The sequence below is a fragment of the Ochotona princeps genome, chromosome 10 (genome assembly GCF_030435755.1).
Source record: "Ochotona princeps isolate mOchPri1 chromosome 10, mOchPri1.hap1, whole genome shotgun sequence".
Taxonomy (NCBI): domain Eukaryota; kingdom Metazoa; phylum Chordata; class Mammalia; order Lagomorpha; family Ochotonidae; genus Ochotona; species Ochotona princeps.
The window spans coordinates 9,249,087-9,272,237 of record NC_080841.1 but is presented as its reverse complement, the minus strand read 5'-3'; the positions used below and the strand labels follow the sequence as shown (position 1 = coordinate 9,272,237).

Sequence of the window (23,151 nt, the reverse complement as noted above, 5' to 3'; positions counted from 1 at the left end):
GTCAGAACCTAAATTCAGGAATGCCAGTATAGGAGTCATGTGTCTGAAGTGGCATCTTGCTCTCTGCTCCTGACACCCTCTCTCTCCAGTGAAACTGTTGTGACAGTGGAAGAAAAATATGCTGCTCGGCACTATTTACTGTCTACTCAGCTGCTGGAAAGGGGGCAAAGATATACCTAGAAGGGCTCTTTCATTATGGCAGATGAATTTAGCAGGCCAGCGTATGTCTTTCTCAGTGCTGAATCAGAAAAATTTATGTAGAGAAATTATATGAATGTGGACATGTGGTGACTGTATGTGCACTTCCATATGTGTAAACACACACACACACACACATTTCTTTATGTCTTCTGCAAGCCCATCTTTGTCTATAAAGTGTCATTTGATGGCATTGCTTGGAAGTAACCAGTGCTAGGCAAGTTCTCTCACAACATTAACATTTCCTGCTGCATTTTTTTCAAATAAGATGTAACATACTTACCTAAAATATTTGGATTTATACAAAAATCAGCATTGATAATGTGGTACTCCAGCAGGCAGTGGCTCTGCATCTAGGAATGGCTCATGAGCAAAACAGGAAGCTTTACCGGTGTGTTGCTTGTTCTAAGCATCCAAAAACTTGAGCCAAAATTCTGACAAGTCAATACAAGTGAAATTAGTGATAATTTATAGGAGGCTGCTAGGTAACAAAAGCATACTCAGTGATGTATGCCTTTGCATCACTGGATAAGAACATGGTGAGCACAGTAGCATGATACTTTAGAGGGTGGTTCCCTATTGCTACAGACCATTCAAACCCATTTTAATTCATTAGAGGATTCACAAAATGGGGGTTAAGAAGTGTGATGTGTAGCAGGATTTAATCTAAGATTTACTGCCATTTCAGCATGTTTCACAATAAGATTGTTAGGGGAGAGCTGAGTCTGATAGAAGCCTCAACTATTTTGCTTTAGGTTGGAGATTAAAACCTGAAAAGTACTTCATAATTTGAAAAGATAAATTGTCTTAAGCAAGTTGCTTTAATTGCAATTTTTGTATCTAATCCTATGTGATGTTTCCTTCTGCATTCCTTAAACTAAATATGTTGAAATAAGTTTGTATTTATTCTCCAAATTATCTACATTTCCAAAAGAAATATGGGATGCCAGCTGATGAACAATTCAGACATCAAAGAGTCATTCTTAACATTTCCCAAAAATTCTCCATGTCAGCTTTATCAGATGTGAGGATAGCTATGTCTGCCTAGTTTTCATTTCCATTTTCCTGGTGGATGGTGTATTTTTAGTCTTTCAATTTCAGGTCGTGTGTACCTTTATTTGTGAAGTGAGGTAGCATATAATGAGATTTTTATTCATTCATTCAGTTAACTTAAATCTTTTGAATTGCAAATTCAATCTGTTTATATTGAAGGATCTTAATGATAGATTAAAAAGTAACATTTATTATTTTGTGGGTTATTACACCTGTTCTGATCGTGAATTTGGTTGTGCCATGTGTTTCTATAATTTTTATTGCCATTGTAGGACTCCCCTCAGAATTTCTTGGGAAGCGGTCTAGTGGCAGTGAATTTCGTCAGTTTTGCTTATAATGGAAATATTTTATTTCTTCATAAACTTCCAAAGGATAGCTTTAGACTATTGTTGTGTTTTCCTTAGCTTTTGCCAATTTGGCTACAGTATGTCTTGGAGATCTGTTTTGTTTGAGTGTGCCTGAGATTCTTTTGGCTTCCTCAATATGGATGCCTGTGTCTGTTTCAATACCTTGAACTTATTCAACTGTTGTTCCATTTAGAAAGTTTTCCAAGCCATTTTCTTTCATTTTTCCCTCAGGAATCCCTGTGTTACAAATATGTGGGCATTTGATGATGTCTCGTATTTTTCAATGGCTTTTGTCATTCTGATAAATTCTTCTTTATTTTGTTTGAATGAGTTATTTTGAAAATCCTCTAGACTGTAAATGTTTTTCACCAATTGGTTTGTTGTTGCTAAAACTCTCAGTTATATATATATATATATTTTTACAGGGGATTTCAACAAAAATTTATATTTAGTTCTTAGCTATTTCTGTCTTTTATTTAAATTTTTCATTCATGTCACTCACTGATTTACTCATCCCTTTAAGCTGGTGTTTATATTATGTTGCACCTTATTGATTATCTTTACAGTCATTCTGTTGAATTCTGTGCATGGATTTCCATCTGATCAGGATCTAATTCTGGATGACTGTTGAGTTCTGACACCTTCATGCTGCCATTTTTCAGGTTTCCTCTGTTCCTCCAACGTTGTATGAATGCCTCACGTAAAAACCCCTGCTTCTTTTAGAAATGGGTTTTGTGGTAAGAGACATTGTGGCTTAGATACAATAGAGGGTATTCCTTCACTCGTTCTTGAGCTTTGGTTGCAGGGGGATCCAGAAGGGTAGCCTCTGTGTGATTTCTTTTGCTCTGATTAGTTGTCAGTTGTGTCTCCAAGTGACAGAATGTTCTAGACTGCTGCAACTGATAGAGGTGGAAGTGTGACTTTGAGGTAAATGTGTCCCCCCTCCCCGTGGTTTGTGTATCTTTAGTCCCCATAGTTTATATGAGTTGCAGTGAGCATTACGGTATCCAGTTCCTTGTTCATGGTGCTGATGGAGACAAACCATGCTATTTTCTGATTCCATTGACAATCTTGAATGATTCTGGGGCTTGTGATACCAACTAGCTGTGTATAATAGGACTGACTGAGTGGATGGTCAACTTCCTCAGGTGCCCCTACGAAAGTGCAGCTGGTGTTGAGGCCAACAGTACCAATGGGGATGTGAATCTAATCCAATCCTGCTCCAGTCCTACAGGGTGACTACAATGTGCTGCAGAGATTGCATTCTGGCAGGCACAGGTTCTTCCCTAGAACCACTTAATACATTTCAGTGGTTTTATTCTTTTTCTTGGTGGGGGAGGGAGTTGTGGGTTGGGTTGGGTGGGTGGAGCAGTGCTGTCACAGTCCAGGTGTTGCAAGGTACATGATTCATGAACCAGACTTCCCAGGGTGGGAACCAGGCATTGGGGATGGTGGTAGCCACCTGTCATAGCAGAGTGTTTCAGGTAGAGTAACCCATATGCCATGAGTTAGTACAAATTATTCCAAACATTGTAATATCAGCACCAACAGTCCCAGTTCTGCAAAGCACAGATGAAAACTGCCCCCAGTTTACACTAGGCATGCGAGGGTGTTGCTGGATTTGTGCCCAGGGTTTTCTCAGTACATGAGCTATGAAATGTGGAAGGAACATCCTAAAGTTGGGTCCAGATACGGGCTGTGCTAGTGCTAGCCCCAAGAAGCTGAGACAAACTGCAGGATCATTTGGAGGGTGTGGGCTCATTTCCAGGGTTTATGCCCAATACTCCCACTGGTGCAGGAAACACCACTCAGTTTTCCACCCTACAAGTTGCCTTCTTGCTGGTAGTAGTGGAACAGAGATCAGCTGTGTGGCCTTTCACAACTGATTCCTACACTGTGCGTGGGTTAGTGAGGCAATGTGGTTTCTCTTCTTAGGGCCAAATGGCTCACACTCAACTTTGTTGGCCTATAGGTTATGTCAGTGGAGGATTCTGGAATTTTTCTTAATTGAATTTGTCATTCAGCTAAGCCTGCAGCACCTGTTTCTTATCTTTAGTTGAGAAAATGGCAGCTCCCAGCTGGTAGCAGTTGTGCCATGCTGCTGGTCTTAGCAGAGTACCTGTATTCTTTCCTTACTGTCCCCAGGAGTCCTTGCTTTACTTTATCACATTGCCACTGAAAATTTCTGCCAGTCCGTCCCCTGGAAATGTTGTCCTGTATATAGTAGTATGTAATAAAAAAGTCCTTTATATGCATGTGTGCATATATGTATACATATATATGTGTGTATATATATGTGTATATATATATTCATACACACATGCATTTTACCATACTGTGGCTGAAATCACTGAGACCTCTCATTATTCAGACATCTTGGATATCCTTCGAAGTAGGAATTGAAAAATGTATTCATTTAATAATAGAAGTATAAAGTTATCATGTTTGACATTGCCTTAGTTCCTATTTTGTTACTTGATTATAAACATATAAAAATGATGATAATAGTCCTCCCCCAAATAGAAATGGGAAAAAAATGTCGCATCTTTTTCAAATAAGGATTTATCTCTTCTATATTGGAGTCTCCTGGAATGGGAATTCCAAGAAGAAAATAATCATGATTGTCATTGATTTTCAGCCATAGCATGTGATTGCCTTTTGGTTGTAACAATTTTCTCTTTCTATTTTTACCTAATTTTGTCTATTATAATCATCTTCCCTATTTCATTATCTTGTTTCTTTATTTATCTACTTACAAATCACAGTGGGAAATATGTTTTAGACTGACACCTGGGGCTTATTTCTGAATGGATGTTTATTGGTGGATATGGATACATGCTTAATATAACCAAAGACACAAACAAAATATTACATGAGGAAAAACTCCCATTTTCCTGCCATGGAAAATTAACAAACACCCTCTACTGCCTTATTTGTAAGAGCAATGACCTACAGGATGATGAGTCGATGAAGAATTCAGACTGGTCAGTGGATGCTTTTATTTTATGTAAATCACAAACACTGAATAGAAGTAACGCATTCTATTTTATATAATTTTGTTTAAAAATATATTCTGTAGGATCAACTGTGGGTGATGTGGAATACACTGAACTCAAGTGCTTTATGTAAGAGAGAACACTTAGCACTCTTTTAGGATTGTAATAGCACTAGACCCTATCTGTCTTATACCCTGCAGTGTATGAATGAGTTACTGTAGGTGAATGTTAGCGACACAAATCATGGCAAAATGAATCAAAGTCTGTGTCTTACAGGATGCATTCAACATGTCCAAAACAAATACTTTTCACCCCCTCTCCTGCTTATCACCTTTGTTACTGGATACTCATGGGTCATTTTGGACGAAAAGGGCTGTAGGTGTAAAAAAAAAGCAAATATTAAACATCTCAAGAATTCTATTGACTTCATATGCTTCTAGCTACATGTATAATTTCTTACCTGTATTTACTGTGGAATGATTAAAAGTTGTGAAATCTCCAAGAGTGTTTCTATATTTTTCTGTTGCACACTGGTGAGCATCAAATTTAAGTGAGTATTTAAAGAGATATTTGAATATTTGTACTCCTTTATCTATTTTTAGTAACTTAAATGCATATTTACTTTAGATTTAGAAAAAATTGGAGCCTGGCATGGTAGCCTAGTGGCTAAAGTCCTCGCCTTGTACATACTGGGATTCTGCTTGGCACCAGTTCCTGTTCCAGCGGCCGCGCTTCTCATCCAGCTCCCTGCTTTTGGCCTGGGAAAATAGATGAGGATGGCCCAAGGCGTTGGGACCCTGCATCTGCGTTTGAGGCCTGGAAGAGGCTGCAGACTGCTGGCTTTGTACCAGCTCAGTTCCAGCCACTAGGGGAGTGAATCAGCAGACGGAAGGTCTTCCTCTCTGTCTCTGCTCCTTTCTGTATGCCTGACTTTCTAGTGGAAATACATAAATCTTTAATAAAATTAGAAAAACCTTCAGAGTAATATGCTATACAGTTATAAAGGACTTTTTTATTCTGTAATGATCTTCTTGAAAATAAATACAAATCAGCACAAGTGAAGAGTCATAAAACTTTAGCTAGACAAATTGTGGTGGGGATTGGTTTTGTAAGTACAATTTAAACACATTATAAGTATTGATCATAATTATCCAGAATAAATAGATGCATATCAGAAATTTTCTGCTTGTTAATATGCTGAGAGTTTTTAAACATAGGGGTATTTAACCTCCATAAAATGTAAAATACAAAATTGCATGAAAGGATTAGCCTGTGTAAGTACACAATACTTACATGTACTGAGTGTAAGTCCATGTGTAAAGTAACATGTAAACAGGAAATTATACAGATTTTAATCTGCTACTGTTTTAGCGTTTGAATTTTTTAAAATTACAGCAACTGATATGTTTATTCATTTAACAGATCATAGTGAACTATGTAAATTCATACGTATAGGCTATACAGATACATGGTGTTTTATAAAATTACAAATGATACTCTCTGATTAAGTAATATTTGTGATAAATAAACCTTTACAACAGGTTGCCAACCTTTAGTTGACACTTTGGCCCACAAATGTTGTATAATAGCCCTCCCCCCTTCAGTGCTTTACCAGGAATGAGTAGTCATTTTCTGTAAGTGATGGCAAGAGCTCTCTGAAGGTCACCTAACTTCATCCTGACTGCTCTTTCCACACAGTTACAGGTTGTGGAGTTAGGCCCACATTGCCCAACTTCTGCTTTGGAGCCTTTCATGATCTCCCATGTCTCCATTCCTTATCCATCAGGTTTTGCAGGATTGAGAAAGGATTGAACAAGATCAGCACTACTCATTAATTCATAAATGATTTTCCAGCCATAGGAAATCTTGTTAACATATCCACAGGAAAGAGAAATAAACACTTTATTTTCTTATCACCACTCTTCCCCAATAATCTTTGACCCTATTTTTAGGAGTAACGTTTATTTTCCATCAAATAGAAATCAGTCTTTGTAACATGACGGATATGTACAAGTGCCTGGTCCTTGTATTCGATTCATTTTATGCTTCTGTTTCTCTCCTGCTGTTCTGAAAATAAAGGACAGAATTGTAGCTGCATGCATGGTGGACCTTTCATGCAGCATTAGCTCCTGTGATTCTCACAGTCAATAAAGAAGATAATGTCATGATTTTTACATTTCAGTTGAGGAACATAGAGTTTAAAGAGCTTAAATCACTTACCCAATTTAGCATTAAGCCAAAGTTTAAACATTGCTTATTGATTCACTGCTATTGAAAGTCAAGATCATAATCACTTCCATTAGAATGTCAGGATTATTTTATGGACACGAGGATGAAAGAGCTTTTCTTATTTATATCTGTATTTAATAGTCAGTGCAATGCTTTGGATATTCTTAATTTATATAGATAAATGTGACTAACTTAAAATATTAGGTAACCTTTTTCATTATGAAATACTTAGTTAAAATTTAAAGCACTTGTTGATTTATATAAATCATTTTTATTATTTAAATTTGCAAGTGTTTTTGAAATAGGTAAATTTAAAAAGTGACATCCATTTGCAGTTTTCCATTTCAAAATCAATCACTTTTAAGTTAATCTGAGCAGCACCTAGGCATATTAAGTAAGCAAAACAGATAAATTGAACATAATGTGATATTTATGTTTAAAACTGCATGAATCACTGAATTAAAAGTGTTTGAATAAAGGATACTGAAATATAGTAATTTTCGTACAATGATAAATGCAAGTACTTTATTCAATCTTTTAAAATTATATTATATCAAGTTGTATGTACATTTTATCTTATGTTATTTAATGACAGTCTAGTCACAAAAAAACGTAAATTTGAGAACAAGATAATAAAATATTATTGATTATACCAAGATGATTTTAAAATTTATTTTTATTTTTTAAGACCTTGATTGTTTATTGAAGAAGTGAGAAGAGACAATAGAGATAGGGAAAGAGAGGTGCCGCCTACTGGTTCATTTGCCAGATCCCCACAGTGACCAGAGCTCAGCAGAGGCTGAAGTTGGGAGCTGAAGTCAGCCCAGCTCTTGCACATCAAGGATTCCACAGTAAAGTGAGCCATTCCTGCTGCATTGGGAGAGTTAGGGTTAGGGGCTGCCGCTTGGATGGAGCCCAGGCACTCTGATTTGTGGGTTTACTAACCATTCTCTCAGCCCCCAGGCCACACACCCACCCCACTTACTTATTTTCTTTTTTTTTAAGATTTTATTTATTTTTATTGGAAAGTCAGATATACAGAGAGGAGGAGGAAAGACAGAGAGGAAGATCTTCCGTCCGATGATTCACTCCCCAAGTGAGCGCAATGGCCGGTGCTGCGCCAATCCGAAGCCAGGAGCCAGAAACTTTTTCCAGGTCTCCCATGTGGGTGCAGAGTCCCAAGGCTTTGGGCCATCCTTGACTGCTTTCCCAGGCCACAAGCAGGGAACTGGATGGGAAGTGGAGCTGCAGGGACTAGAACTGGCGCCCATATGGGATCCTGGTGCGTTCAAGGCGAGGACTTTAGCCCCTAGGCCACGCCGCCGGGCCCTACTTACTTATTTTCTAAAACTACATCATTAATTCTTTTTCTATTTTCAATTTAGGATTTAATTTACAAGAAATGAGTTGATTTTAGCTGATTACAGTGAATCTCTTTTATGTGTTAATAGTATTCACTTTGGTAAATGATAACCATTATACAAAGAGAATAAATTTCAATAAGCCAGCAAAATGCATTTCATATTTCCACACTATTCATTTAAAATATTCTTTGTTTTTCTAACAAAAAAATTTATACTTACTAGGGATGGTACAGCCTGATTTACATTATTATTTGAAATGTATTAATTTAAAGGCTGTGTGGAAATCTACAAACTTGTACAATATTGAATTGGCCTCTTTTTAATCAGTAGGCTTGATTGAGTTATAATGTGTTTGCAAAACATTCACCCATTTTATGTATGAATTTTGATGTGTTTACATGTATGTATACCCATAACACTAACCAAGGTCTTAAACATATCAATCATGGCCAAAATTAGTATGCATATGTGTATATATGTGTAATATACTTAATATGAGAATTTCCCCTTAAAATGCTTCAACATGTACAGAATTGTATTGTTAATAATTAGTACTGTGTTTCCAGCTTGTGATGATAACGTTAAAATCCTATTTTATCAATTATTAAATATACAGTACATTATTAACTGTAATCTCCATGCAGTCCAATTAATCAGTAAAATCTACATCTCTAGTCTACTTGGAAGTTTATTTCCTTTGAACTAAGTCTCATCTGAGATTAACATTTTGGGGAAAGAGATTAAGCCATCCGAACCTTTAACTGATCTTTATCAAAATAAAGGCCATCCATAAAAAAATTCTGGGGCCTGTACTTGAGACATAGGCTAAGCCTCCACCAGCGACACCAGCATCCCATATGGGCACTCTTGTCCAAGCTGCTCCAGCTCCCTTTGAAGTCCTGGGAAAGCAGGTAACTATGGCTCAAGTTCTTGGGCTCTTGCACCCATTTGGGAGACCTGGAAGAAGCTCCTGGCTCCTGGCTTTGGATTGGCTCTACTCTGGCTGTTGCAACCATTTTTAGGAATCAGTATATGGAAGATTCTCTCTCTCTCTCTCTCTCTCTCTCTCTCTCTCTCTTTCTCTGTGTGTGTGTGTGTGTGTGTGTGTGTGTGTCTCCTGCTCTCTTTGTAAATATCCTTTAAAATAAAAGGTAAAATAAATCTTTAAAAAAACAACAACAACAAAAAAAAACCCCTCATAGCTATTTTACATTCAGTGGTAAAAAGTTTAAATTTTTTTTTCTAAGATCAGGAAGATACCCACTCTTACGTCTTTTTTTTTTTTTCTCTCTTAGTTTTAATTTTATGGTACAATTCCATAGGCTTTGGGGTTTCCCATACCTCCCCCCAAATACCTTCCCACCGATTGATTTTCTCCATTCTATTACAATAGTATAGTCTTTCAATAACAGTCATAAGCCCATCATTGCAGGCATGGACAATAGCAAAAACTCTAGCATCCTATTGTCCAGATACATCCAACAATTGCATTGGGAGTCCATCTTTGATTTGAAAGTAGAGATGCATACTGCATTGTATCTTCACATCTGGATATGATAGGTTGTTTCTATTATGCTGTTACTGTACATTCCTTTAAATGAGAAGTCATGAAACAAAGTCAACAATAGGAATAAAGTTAAAACAAAAAATTTACAGCACCATATACTCCTGCAAGCCCCACCCAGAGCAATTTGGGTAGAAACTATAAGCATGTAAGTATAGGAAAGTATGAACTTATCTCTGCTGTCTTTGATAATGACACAATCTTATGCCAAGAGTAAGACTTACCAGAGTAAGTCTATTAAGATGATTATTAGAATTAATACATTCAGTAACATCGCAGCTTACAAAACCAAAATATAAAGCTAAGTTTTGGGTCTGTAACCTAACAGCAAATTAGCCAAAAGAACCAGCTAAGAAAATGGTTCTATTTATAGTAGCATAAAAATACTTAGGAGTGAATTTTTTTTTTTATAAAAATCTCACTGTTTTTTTTTTTTTTTAAGATTTATTATTATTGGAAAGCCAGATATACAGAGAGGAGGAGAGACAGAGAGGAAGATCTTCCATCCAATGATTCACTCCCCAAGTGAGCCGCAACGGGCCGGTGCGCGCCAATCCTATGCCGGGAGCCAGGAACCTCTTCCAGGTCTCCCACACGGGTGCAGGGTCCCAAAGCTTTGGGCCGTCCTCAACTGCTTTCCCAGGCCACAAGCAGGGAGCTGGATGGGAAGTGGAGCTGCCGGGATTAGAACCAGCGCCCATATGGGATCCCGGAGCGTTCAAGGCGAGGACTTTGGCTGCTAGGCCATGCCGCTGGGCCCCTCAGGAGTAAATTTAGCCAGGGAGTTGTAAGATTTCTACATTGAAAACTAAAGAACATTGACAAAAGGAGACGGGAGGAGGAGAAGCAGAAACCAATACATGAAGACTCTGCATATTCATGGATTGGAAGGACTAGTAATGAGCAGTCCTGGGAGCTAAGGCACCCTAACAACACTGAATGCTGAAAATGAGCGCGGGTCTGCGACCATTGTGGACCTTGCTTTGTAGCTTTATCTTGTGTTGGATCTTGACACCTGGGTAGCCCAGGAAAACAGGAGAGGCTTCCCGAATTAACTGCAGTCATATGAAAAGAAAAATTTGTGAACTTTTAAAGATTTTTAATTGTTATTATCATTTTATAGTACAGTTCCATAGGCTGTGGGGTTTTCTGTACCCCTTCCTCGGACCCCCTACCCCACTAAGTTTCCCTATATCATTACAACAGTATAGTTCCTCATGCACAGTCATAAGTTCATCATTGCGGGACTGGACAATGGCAAAGTGTCCAGCATCCCATTGTCATGACACATCCAAGTTTCACGGGAGTCCATCCTTGATCCAGAAAAGATGCATAGTACACCATATTCACATCTGGACATGACAGTATCAGCCATACTATCACTATACATCCCCCAGCGTGAACAGCCACAAAATAAAATCAACAGCAGGAAAAAAAAGCAGAATTTTACAATGCCATGAAGTTAACATACATACCACTGGATGTATGTTAGTCTCCATTACACAGTAACTATACATATCGTTAAATGAATCGCCACAAAACAAAATCAACATTTGAAAGAGAAAATAAAAAGAAATTTACAATGCCATGAAGTTAAATAACATGCTGCTGAATGACTAATGTGTCACTTAAGAAATGCAAAGTAAAATCAAGAAATTTCTTAAAGAGAATGATGCTACTCATAGAATGATCTATGAGCCATGAAGAATTTAATGAAAAAGTGTTTTGAAGAAATGAAACTAAAAACAAAAATATCAAAATGCCTAAGATATAGTTTCTGCTGATCTTTGTTGGTGAGATGTGTCTCCTGTAGGCAACAAATAGATGAGTTTTCTTTTTTAAATCCAGTCTACTAACCTATGATGTTTGATTGATGGGTTTAAGTCATTCACATTCAGGGTTAATATGAATGGGTGGTAATTTGGTCCTGTCATTTTAGCAATGGGTTGTGCATTGATTTAGTCTTCTGTTGTTATTTTACTGGGATGTTCTTCATATTTGCCTTTGGTTTTGGTGGATGCTATTCCTTTTCTCTGTCAGGACAATATCCTTGAGTATCATTTGTAGGGCAGGTTTGGAACAGGCATGTTCTTTTAACTTTTTTTTTTTTATTGTGGAAGAATCTTACCTCCTTTTCAAAGACAAAAGAAAGCTTTGCTGGCTAAGTTATTCTGTGCCAAAATTTTTTTGCTTTTAGAATGTGGAATATGTCATTCCATTTTCTTCTTGCCTGTAGAGTTTCCTGTGAGAGATCTCCTGTGAGTTTAATTGGCATTCCTTTATATGTGAATTGATTTTTTTCATGTGAACACCTAAGAATCTTTTCCTTATGTTCGATCGAAGAGAGCTTGATTATCATGTGTTGAGATGAAGATCGCTTTTGGTCAATCCTGTTAGGAGCTCTGTGCCCCTCCTGGATGTTTTTTCCAATTCTTTGTCCAGATTAGGGAAATTTTCCTTTGTTATTTCATTAAATACATTTTTAAAACTCAGCTTCTTTTTCTGCGCCTTCTGCAACTCCCATAACTCTTCTATTTGGCCTCTTAATGGTGTCTTTTAATTCTTGAATACCTTTTTTTAAGCTTTGTCCATCTCTGCTTCCAGCTTTTTGATTGTTTTCACATGGTGATAAGAATTATCCTCCAATTTTGAGATCCTGTCTTGTGCCTCCTTCATTTTATTATTGAGACTTTCCATTGAATTTTTAACTTGTTCTATTGCGATCTTCATTTCCAATAATTCTGCTTGATTATGTTTCAGTGTTGCTATTTCTTGTGTGACATATTCCTTAAATTTCTCCATGTGCTTCTTGCCGATAAGAAGCTTTATAATAAGTGTTTTGAGTTCTGTATCCCCTAATTCTTTGATGTATTTCTCAGTTAACTCCAATGTTGGCAAAAGCTTTTGTTCCTTTCAGAACGTGAGTCTTCAGTAATACTTATTGTGCCTCTGTCTCTTCTTCTGCTCTTGGTCATTGTACTTTCAGTTAGCAGATTCTTTTCTCCTTAGGGCTGGTTTCTAAGCAGTGTCACCCACTGGTCTCCAATTCAATTTTACATATGGTGGTTGGTACTCCATTCTTTGTTTGCAGTCACTTGTGCCAAGCCCGCCAGTAAGTTCCACGTCTGAGCTCTTAATGTTAGACTTCTGCCATGGACTCTGGAGCCCCAGATGCTGGCTCACCTTTTTCTACCTCTTGTGATTCTATGCTGGGGTTGCACCACTGCTTGTACAACCTTTCTCCCACTTCTGGTACAAGCAGTTTCCAGGATTAGGGACATACCAGGTGTCCTAAACAGCTAGGTTGTTGGTGGTGTTGATTTTGCTGGAACTTGCTGGACGTTAGGACTTAGGGTCACAAGGACCTAGTTTGAGTAGTAAGTTGCCAATGTCGGTACTGTTTTTGATGTGATTATCAGTGCAATGTACTGAGCTCAGGAATGGACAGGGTTATTCATTGTGACAATTTAAGAAATGTATAGTAAGTGATGGGCAGATATGAGACAAAAACAGAAGAAAAAAAACCAGATTGGATATAGATGATAGAGTAAACATACCTTAGCTCTCTGCTAATTAATAGGCTACCTGGAAATTTTGAGGCTTAACACAGTCGAGTTTAATTTCACTTACTTATGTGGTTGATAACCAAGACAGTTATTCTGATGATTTTACTTTTGATTACTCTTTCAACTTTGCTCATCTATGGCCTCTCAGGAACTGATTAATCCAAGGTTGCCCCATTCTCATGTCTGGAAATTGGTATTGGACTGTCTAGTGGGCATCATGAGTCTCCTTGTGTCCTCTCAGCCTTCCTGAGATGTTAGCAAGCTTGCTCTCAGAATCGGAGTCTCAGGATTTCAAAAGAAGTGAGAAAATCAGCTGAAAGGTCTCTTCATACCTTGAATCTACAATCCCCGCGTCACAGCCACTGTCATTACTAATCTTGGCATCCTAAGTACAACTCCAGTTCACAGACATGGATTTCACATCTTGATGGGATGTGTATATTATTGAAAAAAAACACTGCGCCTATAGAAATATCTATTGTCATCAGACCTTGTACTAAGTTTCATCTGAATAGTTTGATCGTTACCTTGGCAATATTGCATAAGGGACGCTTAGTAATTATATTTATGTGAATCAACTCATTGGTTTGTATATGCTTATCTGGTGGCTTATGCAGAATTCCATAGCAAAAAACAAGGGCAAATTCAGTGACCAATTTTGGAGACATAAAGTAAAATATAAAGCAGAAAACAGCTGCTACTTCAGAAGTAAGAATAATGGAAAGCAGCCTTTCTTTATTCTTTGATCTGTGTGCCTCTCCTGCCAGTTCACCACTAGATCCTTGACATTCAAAGGAAATTATGACAATCCGATGTCTATGACTTTTAATTTAGATAAATGGGGAAATTGTCCCTCGAGATTGGAAAAGGCGTATCTAGAGGTAACATTGCATATCCCTTTATTTCTTTATAGTCATCATGTTGGATTGTCTGAATGTTGTGCACAGAAGCTGTTAGTGTCCAAAAGTATAAACTAATTTTTGACAGCTTCACAGAAGTGGCAGCATAATTTACATGCCATAAAATTCACTCATTTTAAGTGTAAATTCAGACCATTTTAAATAAATTATGGAGATGTGCAGCCATCTCCTCGGTGCCGATTTAGAACATTCCCATCGCACATTCCCACCATCAGGGCCACGCAGCCACTAATCTGTTTTCTGTCTTCCTCGGGTATTTCACATAAACAGAATCATGTCAGGAGCCTTTGAAATCTGGCTCCTTTCACTGAGCATGTTTTGGCAGTTTATCTGTGTTGTCACATATCAGTTCTTAGCATCTTTCTGTTTATTTGGCTGGAGAGTAGTACTCTTCTGTCCATTTGTGCTACTTTAGTAAACCAGTTGAAACTGGGTGATTTATAAGAAACCAAATTTTGCTTCTTAATCTGAAATGTGGGATGTTCAGGAAGCCTGTGAGGACCTGTCCTCCGGAAATGGCTGCTTCTCGCCATGTCCCTGCAGTGATGGAAGGCAGAAGGGTAAGAAGGAGCTGGCTAGTTATCAGTCTTCAACCTTTTAAAAAAATGTTTCTGTATTTTTCAATATGTCAGGAGGACTGAGGAGACTGACTTCCATCTACTGGACCACTTTCCCGATACACACAACAGCTGGGAGTGGGTAGTGCTGAAGCCAAGAGGCAGGAGCGCAGGTCAGGTCTCCCAGGTGGAGGGACTCATCCACTGCAGGGACAGGTGCTTTCCGTCAGGGCCTGCATTGTAAGGAAGCTGGCGTCAGGAGCCAGAGGCAGGTGTGGAACCCAGGAACTCTGACACACAGGTGGACGTCTTAACTGACAGACCTGATGCCCGTCCCCTTCTGGCCCTCTGATAACATAACTGTTGCTATTTATGAGGCTATGTCCTCTGACTTAATCACCTCCCTGTGGCTTGGCTTCTGAGAAATGTTGCATTTATGCATTTAGGTCTCAGTGTGAATTCAGGAGGGATACAAGCATCCAGAGCACAGCATCCCTCTCTTACCTCTACAGATTCACGTCTCTGTCACGTAAAACCTTCTGTTCCGTTGCAACAGCCCTGATGTCTTGTTCCGTCACCGATAGCTGCAAACAATATTAATTCCTTAAGTTTGAGAATAATTTCCTTTGATCTTCTGTCCTACTTCAGAGCTTTAAGCAGGGAGGTGATGGCATCAAGGCTGTGGGAAGCCTCACCGTACAGCACTGCCCGTACAGCAGGAATTATGGGTTTGACTCTGATGCCTCTAGTCCTCCCAGGCCAGCCCCACACACTGATAAATTCTCCTATTACAAAATTTCATATGTGGCTTCACTCAAATGTGTAGTCCCAGCCACCAGCTATGCCATGGTGGGTATTCTGGGTGGAGTTCTCAATTCTGTGGCACTTTTCTTCCTGGGACCCCAAGGCATCCTGTGACCTCCATGTGGAAGTAGCTGAAGCCTAACTCAGCCCTGTGTGCTCACTGCTAATGTTGACCACCTGTGCTGCACCTAAAGTAGCGGCCAAAGCTACCTCTGGGCCTACTTGAGCTGTGCTGGTTCCTCTTTAGCCACACTGGGGTGGCTGAGGGTGCTTTGTGAGAATGCAGGGAGCAGAGCATTGAGGCAGCTCTAGGGAACAGATCTGAAATCCCTTGGAGCCCCTCTGCTGTAGAGCCCGTACTCTGGGCCAGGGATGGCAGCCTTGGTCCTCTCTGAAATATATTCAAGATTGTCCTGCACTTGTTAAAATGGATGTCATCTGCTCAGCTCCTTATCAGAGGGGCGCTTGATCACACTCTAGATGTTTCTGTTGAACAGGACTTTTATTGCTCAAAATCTGGCCAAGCTCAAAATTTTCCAAACTTTCAGGCTTTGGTTTGCTTTGATCGTAAATTCTGTCATTAGCCTGTGTCTCTTTTCTCATACTTTTTACAGTCAAGAGATGCCATGCAGTACCTGCGACTTTATGTTTAGGGATTTCTTCTGCCAAATAGTCTAGTTTATCACCCTTAAATTCTGCTTTCCACTAAGTACTAGAACATGGACATAATTCTGCCAAGTTTTGCCTCTTTGTAACAAGAATGGCATTTCCTCTCGTTCCCAACAAAATATTTCTCATTTTTTTCTAATAACTCATCAGAATGGCCTTTTCTATCCATATTTCTGCCAACATTCTGATGATGACTACGTAAGTCATTAAGAAGACTCTGGACCTCTGCTGACTTCTGAGTGCTTTCCAGAATTGTGATAACATTCCATTGCAGGTGATCTGGGCTTTTCCTGGCATGTGCTCCCATACTCTTCCAGCCTCCACTTAGTCCGCAAAGTCACTTCTCAGAGCAGTGCAAAGGTCTGCATTAGCTTACCTCTCCTGCTGTTTATAAACCAATAGGGTGTCTCCCTCAGCTGCAGAGACTGAGAACTCCAAGGTTGAGGCACCCTGAGTTCGGTCTCTGGGGAGAACCCTCCAGGTGACTTCTAGTTATATCCTCATGTGGCAGAAAGGGGGTGTGCAAAAAAGGCCTATATATCCCTCTGCAGCCCTTATGTCATTTTGCTAATATCGTTTGTGATTGATCATGCCACAAATGTCCCACCTGATAACACTGTATTATTGGGATTTGAGTCGCAACATGAAGTTTGGGTGGAGCAGAGACATTTTGACCATAGCAGTTGTACACTGGTTTTTAGGTTGCAAAACTCCTTTCTCTCCCCAAAATATATGATATATTTCTGTATCTTTTTCTTTTAATATTTTATTTTTAATTTTTATTGGAAAGGCAGAAATATAAAGAGGAGGAGAGGCTGAGGAACAATGGCTGGAGCTGCTCCAATCCAAAGCCAGGAGCTTCTTCTAAGTCTCCCATGTGGGTGCAGGGTCCCAAGGCTTTGGGCCATCCTCGTCTGCTTTCCCAGGCCACAAACAGAGCTGGACAGGAAGTGGAGCTGCCAGGATTAGAACTGGCAACCATATGGGATCTCAGGAGTGCAAGGCAAGGACTTTAGCTGCTAGGCTACTGCACCAGGCCCTATTTCTGTATCTTACTCTAACTCTGTTTTTGGTTTTTATTTTTTATTCTTCCATCAAACAGTGCTATCTCTAATTTCATTTTAATAATTCTAATTTAGGAACATTCTGTAATAGTTTATATGTTGCTTTCTTACATGATGATGGTTCCCCGATGAGAGTCCCTTGATGCATTATTACATTTTGTGCTGCTGTAACACATTGTCTGAGGCTGGAGAACGCAAGGGGCACGCTTATTGGGTTACAGTTTGGGAGACTGCAATGGCCAAGGGCAAGGTCCCAGAATCCATCCAAGGCCTTATTACTATCATTCTCTGTGTGGCAAGAAGGGCAAACAGAGAGAGCACAGAGGAGGGAGGGGGCAAACACACTCCTGCCAAACTGCCATTAGCTATTCTGACCTCAGTGCTTCCTACTGTTCCCACGACATTTAAATTTCAAACAGCTATGGAGGGGCATCATTCAGACTATAGCACATGAGAACTGTTAACTCAGGCCTTTTGCTACACATGTATACGTGTAAAGTATTTCTCCTTTTCCTTCTGATCTCCGTTTCCTTCTTATGTCTGCAGTGTCTCGGAGTGTCATGTCTGAAACGGAGCCTATGCGGTTCACCTGTCACTCATTAATACTTTTGCTACCTTTCTTGGGATAGCTGTTAATAAAAATTAGATCATTTCTTCTTAATGCAGGGAATACATTACCTTGAAAGTTACCCTGTTGTAGGAAGAAATATTTTAAAATGTTGAAGCACACTGTTTTAATGGTTTTATGGAAATAGGCTTTGATGTTCAGAAGTACAATAATGAACAACAATTTGTCCACTTGGAAAGTTTTAACTTTGATACATTTTTTCTTCTTCAGCATTTGTGGAATCCAGCATTTGGAACGAATCGGAAAGAAATTGAATCTTTTTGACTCACTGTATTTCTGCATCGTGACATTTTCGACTGTGGGCTTTGGGGATGTCACTCCTGAAACATGGTCTTCCAAGCTTTTTGTTGTTGCTATGATCTGTGTGGCTCTGGTGGTTCTCCCTATACAGGTAAACAATTACTTTCAACTTTATAAACAGCAATATAGTAACACATAATGTTATTATAATTAGTCAATTATTTGAATTACTTCAGAGATACCTTTTCACATTTTATTGAAAACTTTTTTTTCTTTTTGGCACAACAATCACAGCTGATAGCTTGCATCTCATTGCAATTCTTCAAAATTTTTTTAAATATAGGATACATTAGCATATATATATATTTATGTTTCTTCATCAGGTTGATCAAGAAACTAAATTGGTGGAGGACTGATTTCTCTTAGTTCTTGAAAATAAACTTAAGAGTTGTACACAGCAGTGTATATATATTGATTAACTGTGTTGGTAAACCTTGCAAAGTTTGAACATAATTATAAGTATTATATGTGTAGAGAGTAAATATTGGAGTTTTAAAGACACAGAAATGCAAAACAAAAGTAAAAATAACTAGGTGCTCTGCATGTTTCCTGTGATGAGCCTGATCCCTATAGGTGGGCAGATCAGAAACAAAATTTGGTAAATGTGAATTAAACTTTCATTATCCATTATACAACTTTGGCCACCCTGTGTGGCTTTAAGAGGTAAAACAAAATGCATTCCCCTTTCCTATCCAATCACCTTTTACTTCCTTCCTGCCTTTCTTCCCTTACTGCCCTCATGACCCTTGGGAACCAGCCGCTGTTCAGCTGGACTGTGACTCTGCGCATTGACAAGGGCAGACTTTGCAGAGAATATGGAGAAATGTTCATGTGTCTTTCCTCTTTCACTCGGTGCGTAACATACTATGTCACACTGAACTGGACATAAAGCAGAGTCACAGCATTTTTCATGGCCTGTTAGGATATGATAGCTACATCATGTGACTGTAGAAGCTTTTGCTGCTTCTACAGTATCGTGGGCGCTGTCTCTCCCTGGAGAGAATGTGGAGACTTCGAATCTCTGTGAATCTCATCCAGAAGTTGAGTGTGTTGACAAGCAGTGGATGTAGTGCATGGAGTTTTCATGCTTACATGTGATGTTGTTCATTTACATGTGGAAAATTACTTACAGTTTGAACAGCTGGCCTATTTGTGGATGGAGAGGCAAAAGTCAGGTGGGAACTATAGCCGACATAGAGCTCAGACTGAAAAGCATGTTGTTCTGTGTGTCAGCTCACTGAAGATTGACTTACTTATGGACTTTTTAAATGAGTTCTATGCTCATCCAAGACTGCAGGTATGTTTGAATTGTATTATATACCCTACTGGATTATACCGTCTAACATATTTTCAAAGTCAACTAACTGATGGTGCACCCTGCATTCTGGAGGGTTTTTATTTTTGTATTCATATTTAGGAAGTAAATGAAGAGCTACAAATATGCTCAAAGACAAAGGAAAAAGTGTTGGAGGAATACACAGCATTTTAAGTTTCCTTCTGTGTCTACCTTAAAGGACAGATGGATCATATTAATGCTACAATGAAAGATTTTCTTTGAATTGAAAAATTAGTTCTTTCTCCTTTGAACAAAGCATAAGGGATATTTTTATGAAACAGTGTAAATTTTAACATAAAACAACCACGAAGAAATAGTTTTGAAATCATCTACTTACTTGTATGCCAGAAAATGTTAGTCATCAAGTATCTCTAATGGGAATGTGAAATGCTGGAATTTCCATATTTGTTTGTATCTTGCAGTCTAATAAGTTTCTATTTATAGTCTCAATAAATAACCAAAGAATTGGACAATAATTTGATAAGCTGAGAACATGAATTCTGAAAAATCTCTTAATTCCTCTAGGCAAAAAACATCTTTGTCTGCTCTCTCTGTTTGTCATGGTTCTAGGACACTAGACAATCTCCTTTACAGCTTGTTACATTTATAACAGTCCGCAGAACAAATCAATACTTGATTGTTTTATGTTTCATTGTGTGAAGAGATTGATTATTCCCAGAGATCAAGAGTACTTCTAATTATTATTCCATTCCAACTATTGAACATACTGGTTTGTGAAAATGTTGGAAGGTCTTTTAATTTTTGTTTTGGAAAGCTTGTTTATTACTAATACTTGAATTATATAATGTATTATTTTCCTTGAGATTGATTTGTATTATTTCAAGAGAAACCCCATACTTATTTGCTGGATCTTTTAAGTTTCCATATAAAATAATTTCCAGTTTGTTGATTGTAACCTATAGAGGAAACCTATTTGATCCATCCAATAAAGTTTTTCTTTTTTTTTTTAAGTTTTATTTTGTTTTTATTACAAGTCAGATATATAGAGAGGAGGAGAGACAGAGAGGAAGATCTTCCGTCCGATGATTCAAATGATTCACTCCCCAAGTGACCACAATGGCCGGTGCTGCGCCAATCCGAAGCTGGGTACCAGGAACTTCTTTCCAGGTCTTCCACGCGGCTGCAGGGTCCCAAGGCTTTGGGCCATCCTCGACTGCTTTCCCAGGCCACAAGCAGGGAGCTGGACAGGAAGTGGAGCTGCTGGGATTAGAACCGGTGCCCATATGGTATCCCAGCGCATTCAGGGCGAGGACTTCAGCCACTAGACCACGCCGCGGGGCGCCCAGTGAAGTTTTTCTACCACCAATATACAGGGGAGTTTTTATTTTACTTTTCACAATCTATTTTTTAAAGAAAGAGAGCTCCTCCATTTGCTGCTTACTTCCTCACATGCCCACAAACAACCAAACTTGGGCAGGTTGATGTCAGGAGCCTGGGATTCAATTCCTGTGGCACATCTGTGCAGCAGGGACCAGGTGCGGGAGTCACTTGCTGCTCCCCATGAGGATATAACTTCCACAGGAGCTGGAGTCAGAAGCAGAACAGGACTCAGACCCAGACACAGACATTCTTAGTGGAATGCTAATTACGCAAAATGCACATCTCTGTTTTTATTAGTATGTCATACTTAAGCACCTTATTCTGCTATTGTATAAAAATGCATGAGACACAAACTGATCTTATCAGGCCATTCACATCCTCACCTGCCTACTCTTCTTCTATGCTTGGGGTCTACCGGGTCCTCTCCCCTTGTTCTTTGCACTGGATAGAATAGTGTGGTGTGAAACCACCTAGAGATGTTGTGGATCACTGGAACCAGTTGTATCTATCAGTCTGTGTTTTGATCCCCTTTCTCCAGGCTTAATCATTATCCACTAAATATTTCTGTTAGAGTAAGAAATGATGAATATTAACCAAAGAATTTTAATTCCTATAGATAAATTGCTTATTTTAAATTGCTAAGCTTTTGTATTTTCTACATATTTTGAAAGATTTTGATATGCAATATTTTATTTAATAATGTACTATTTAGTGTTTAAAAATTCTCCTGCAAATATTTATCAGGAATTGCTGAAATGATCTTCATGGAAACGAAGTGATATAAGTCATGATCATGATTTTGATCCTAAACAATACATTTTAATTTATGAAAAGTTTCTTAAACATTTTTACATGTTATGCTAAATTTTAGGATCATTATGGATCATTATGTGATTATAACTAAAAGTACACTCACTGTATTTCCTTTTTGGTGTTGATATGTTTGAGATAAATCTGGATGAATTTACAGATTAATGCGGTTTTTTAAATAATGTAGTGTTATTTAATACAGTCAGTCTTTAAATTTAAATTGTGTGCATTGGTGACATTTTATGTCGACTTTATCCTATTTCAGAATTTTCATGGATTTTTATTTTCCTGTGTAGTATAACTTAAGGATTACTATTTCTGCCTCATTGTTCTTTTTGTTTTACTAGGATTATTATGTTGTGATTTTGTGTCCTACTGAAATGGATGTGCAAGTTCGAAGAGTACTGCAGATTCCAATGTGGTCCCAAAGAGTTATTTACCTTCAGGGTTCAGCCCTGAAAGACCAGGACCTATTGAGGGCAAAGTAGGTATCCGTTCCAATTGTGCATCACTTTGCTTACCATCAGCGCTGTTATTTCTCTTCTACACTCTGCCCTTTGGCAGCCTGTGAGCTGATATGTGTATAGAATTTTGACTTAGCCTCACTGCCAGTCAAATCCCAGTTCCAAACTGTAAGAACTGTATGTTCGCTCCTCTGTTGTAACCTTGTCTCAGCACAGAGATGTTTCGCCAACCATGCTCGGATAGCACAGTGAGAAGGGTGTGGTGGTCTAATTACCTTAAGCTGTCAGGGATGGGCTGAGGTGTCCAACTCCCTGTGAAACCTCACATCTCTCATTTCTGTTTTCTTCCCATGAATAAGATCTTGGGTTAAATCTAAGATATCAACACAGTGACTCAGGATTTTGATAAGCTTGTGGAGGTCCCAGGCAGGAAGCACCCAGTGCTTCCTGTGAGAAGCCAGAGGCCCTGGAGGCTGCAGGACATGGGAAGCTGACAGCTGTGCTTACACACTTTCCTTCAGAGTCTGCACTTGCCATGCTGGCCTTAAGGGGGCGTACTCTTGGGCATTGCTGGCAAGTCTTGTGGCAGGTGTTGAGTGGAGGGTGGGCAGATGGTTGCCATCAGCCTCATCAGTCTGGGGAACCAGGAGAGATCCTTGGCAGGCATCATTTGAAGTTGAAAACCTGCCCTGATATTTTTCCTGAATTGTCCTACATACTCTTTCAGATTTAAATTTCTCCTCACTGAATTTTACAGCATTAAGTGTTTGACTTTTGAATGGTCTATGTATACTTTTGCATGTATGATAGTGTGTGTGTATTAGAGAGTGTGGGCATTTGTGTTTGCCTAAGAGTGTGTGTGTATGCGCATGAGTGCTGTGAGAGAGTATGGGTTTATATGCGGCAAGAATAATGCCTGTGCAGACATTAATATGAATTTG

General features: G+C 38.8%; 1 protein-coding gene across 2 annotated transcripts in view; it reads left to right on the top strand.

Moving 5' to 3' along the window:
- Positions 1-23,151, top strand: part of KCNT2 (potassium sodium-activated channel subfamily T member 2) — a 354,431-nt gene that overhangs the window by 162,846 nt on the left and 168,434 nt on the right. For both annotated transcript variants that reach the window (XM_012929978.2, XM_058668959.1), the window contains exons 9-11: positions 18,170-18,350; positions 19,392-19,556; positions 22,094-22,230. In XM_012929978.2, the coding sequence (XP_012785432.2) occupies positions 18,170-18,350; positions 19,392-19,556; positions 22,094-22,230 (483 nt within the window). The remainder of the gene's footprint in view (positions 1-18,169; positions 18,351-19,391; positions 19,557-22,093; positions 22,231-23,151) is intronic.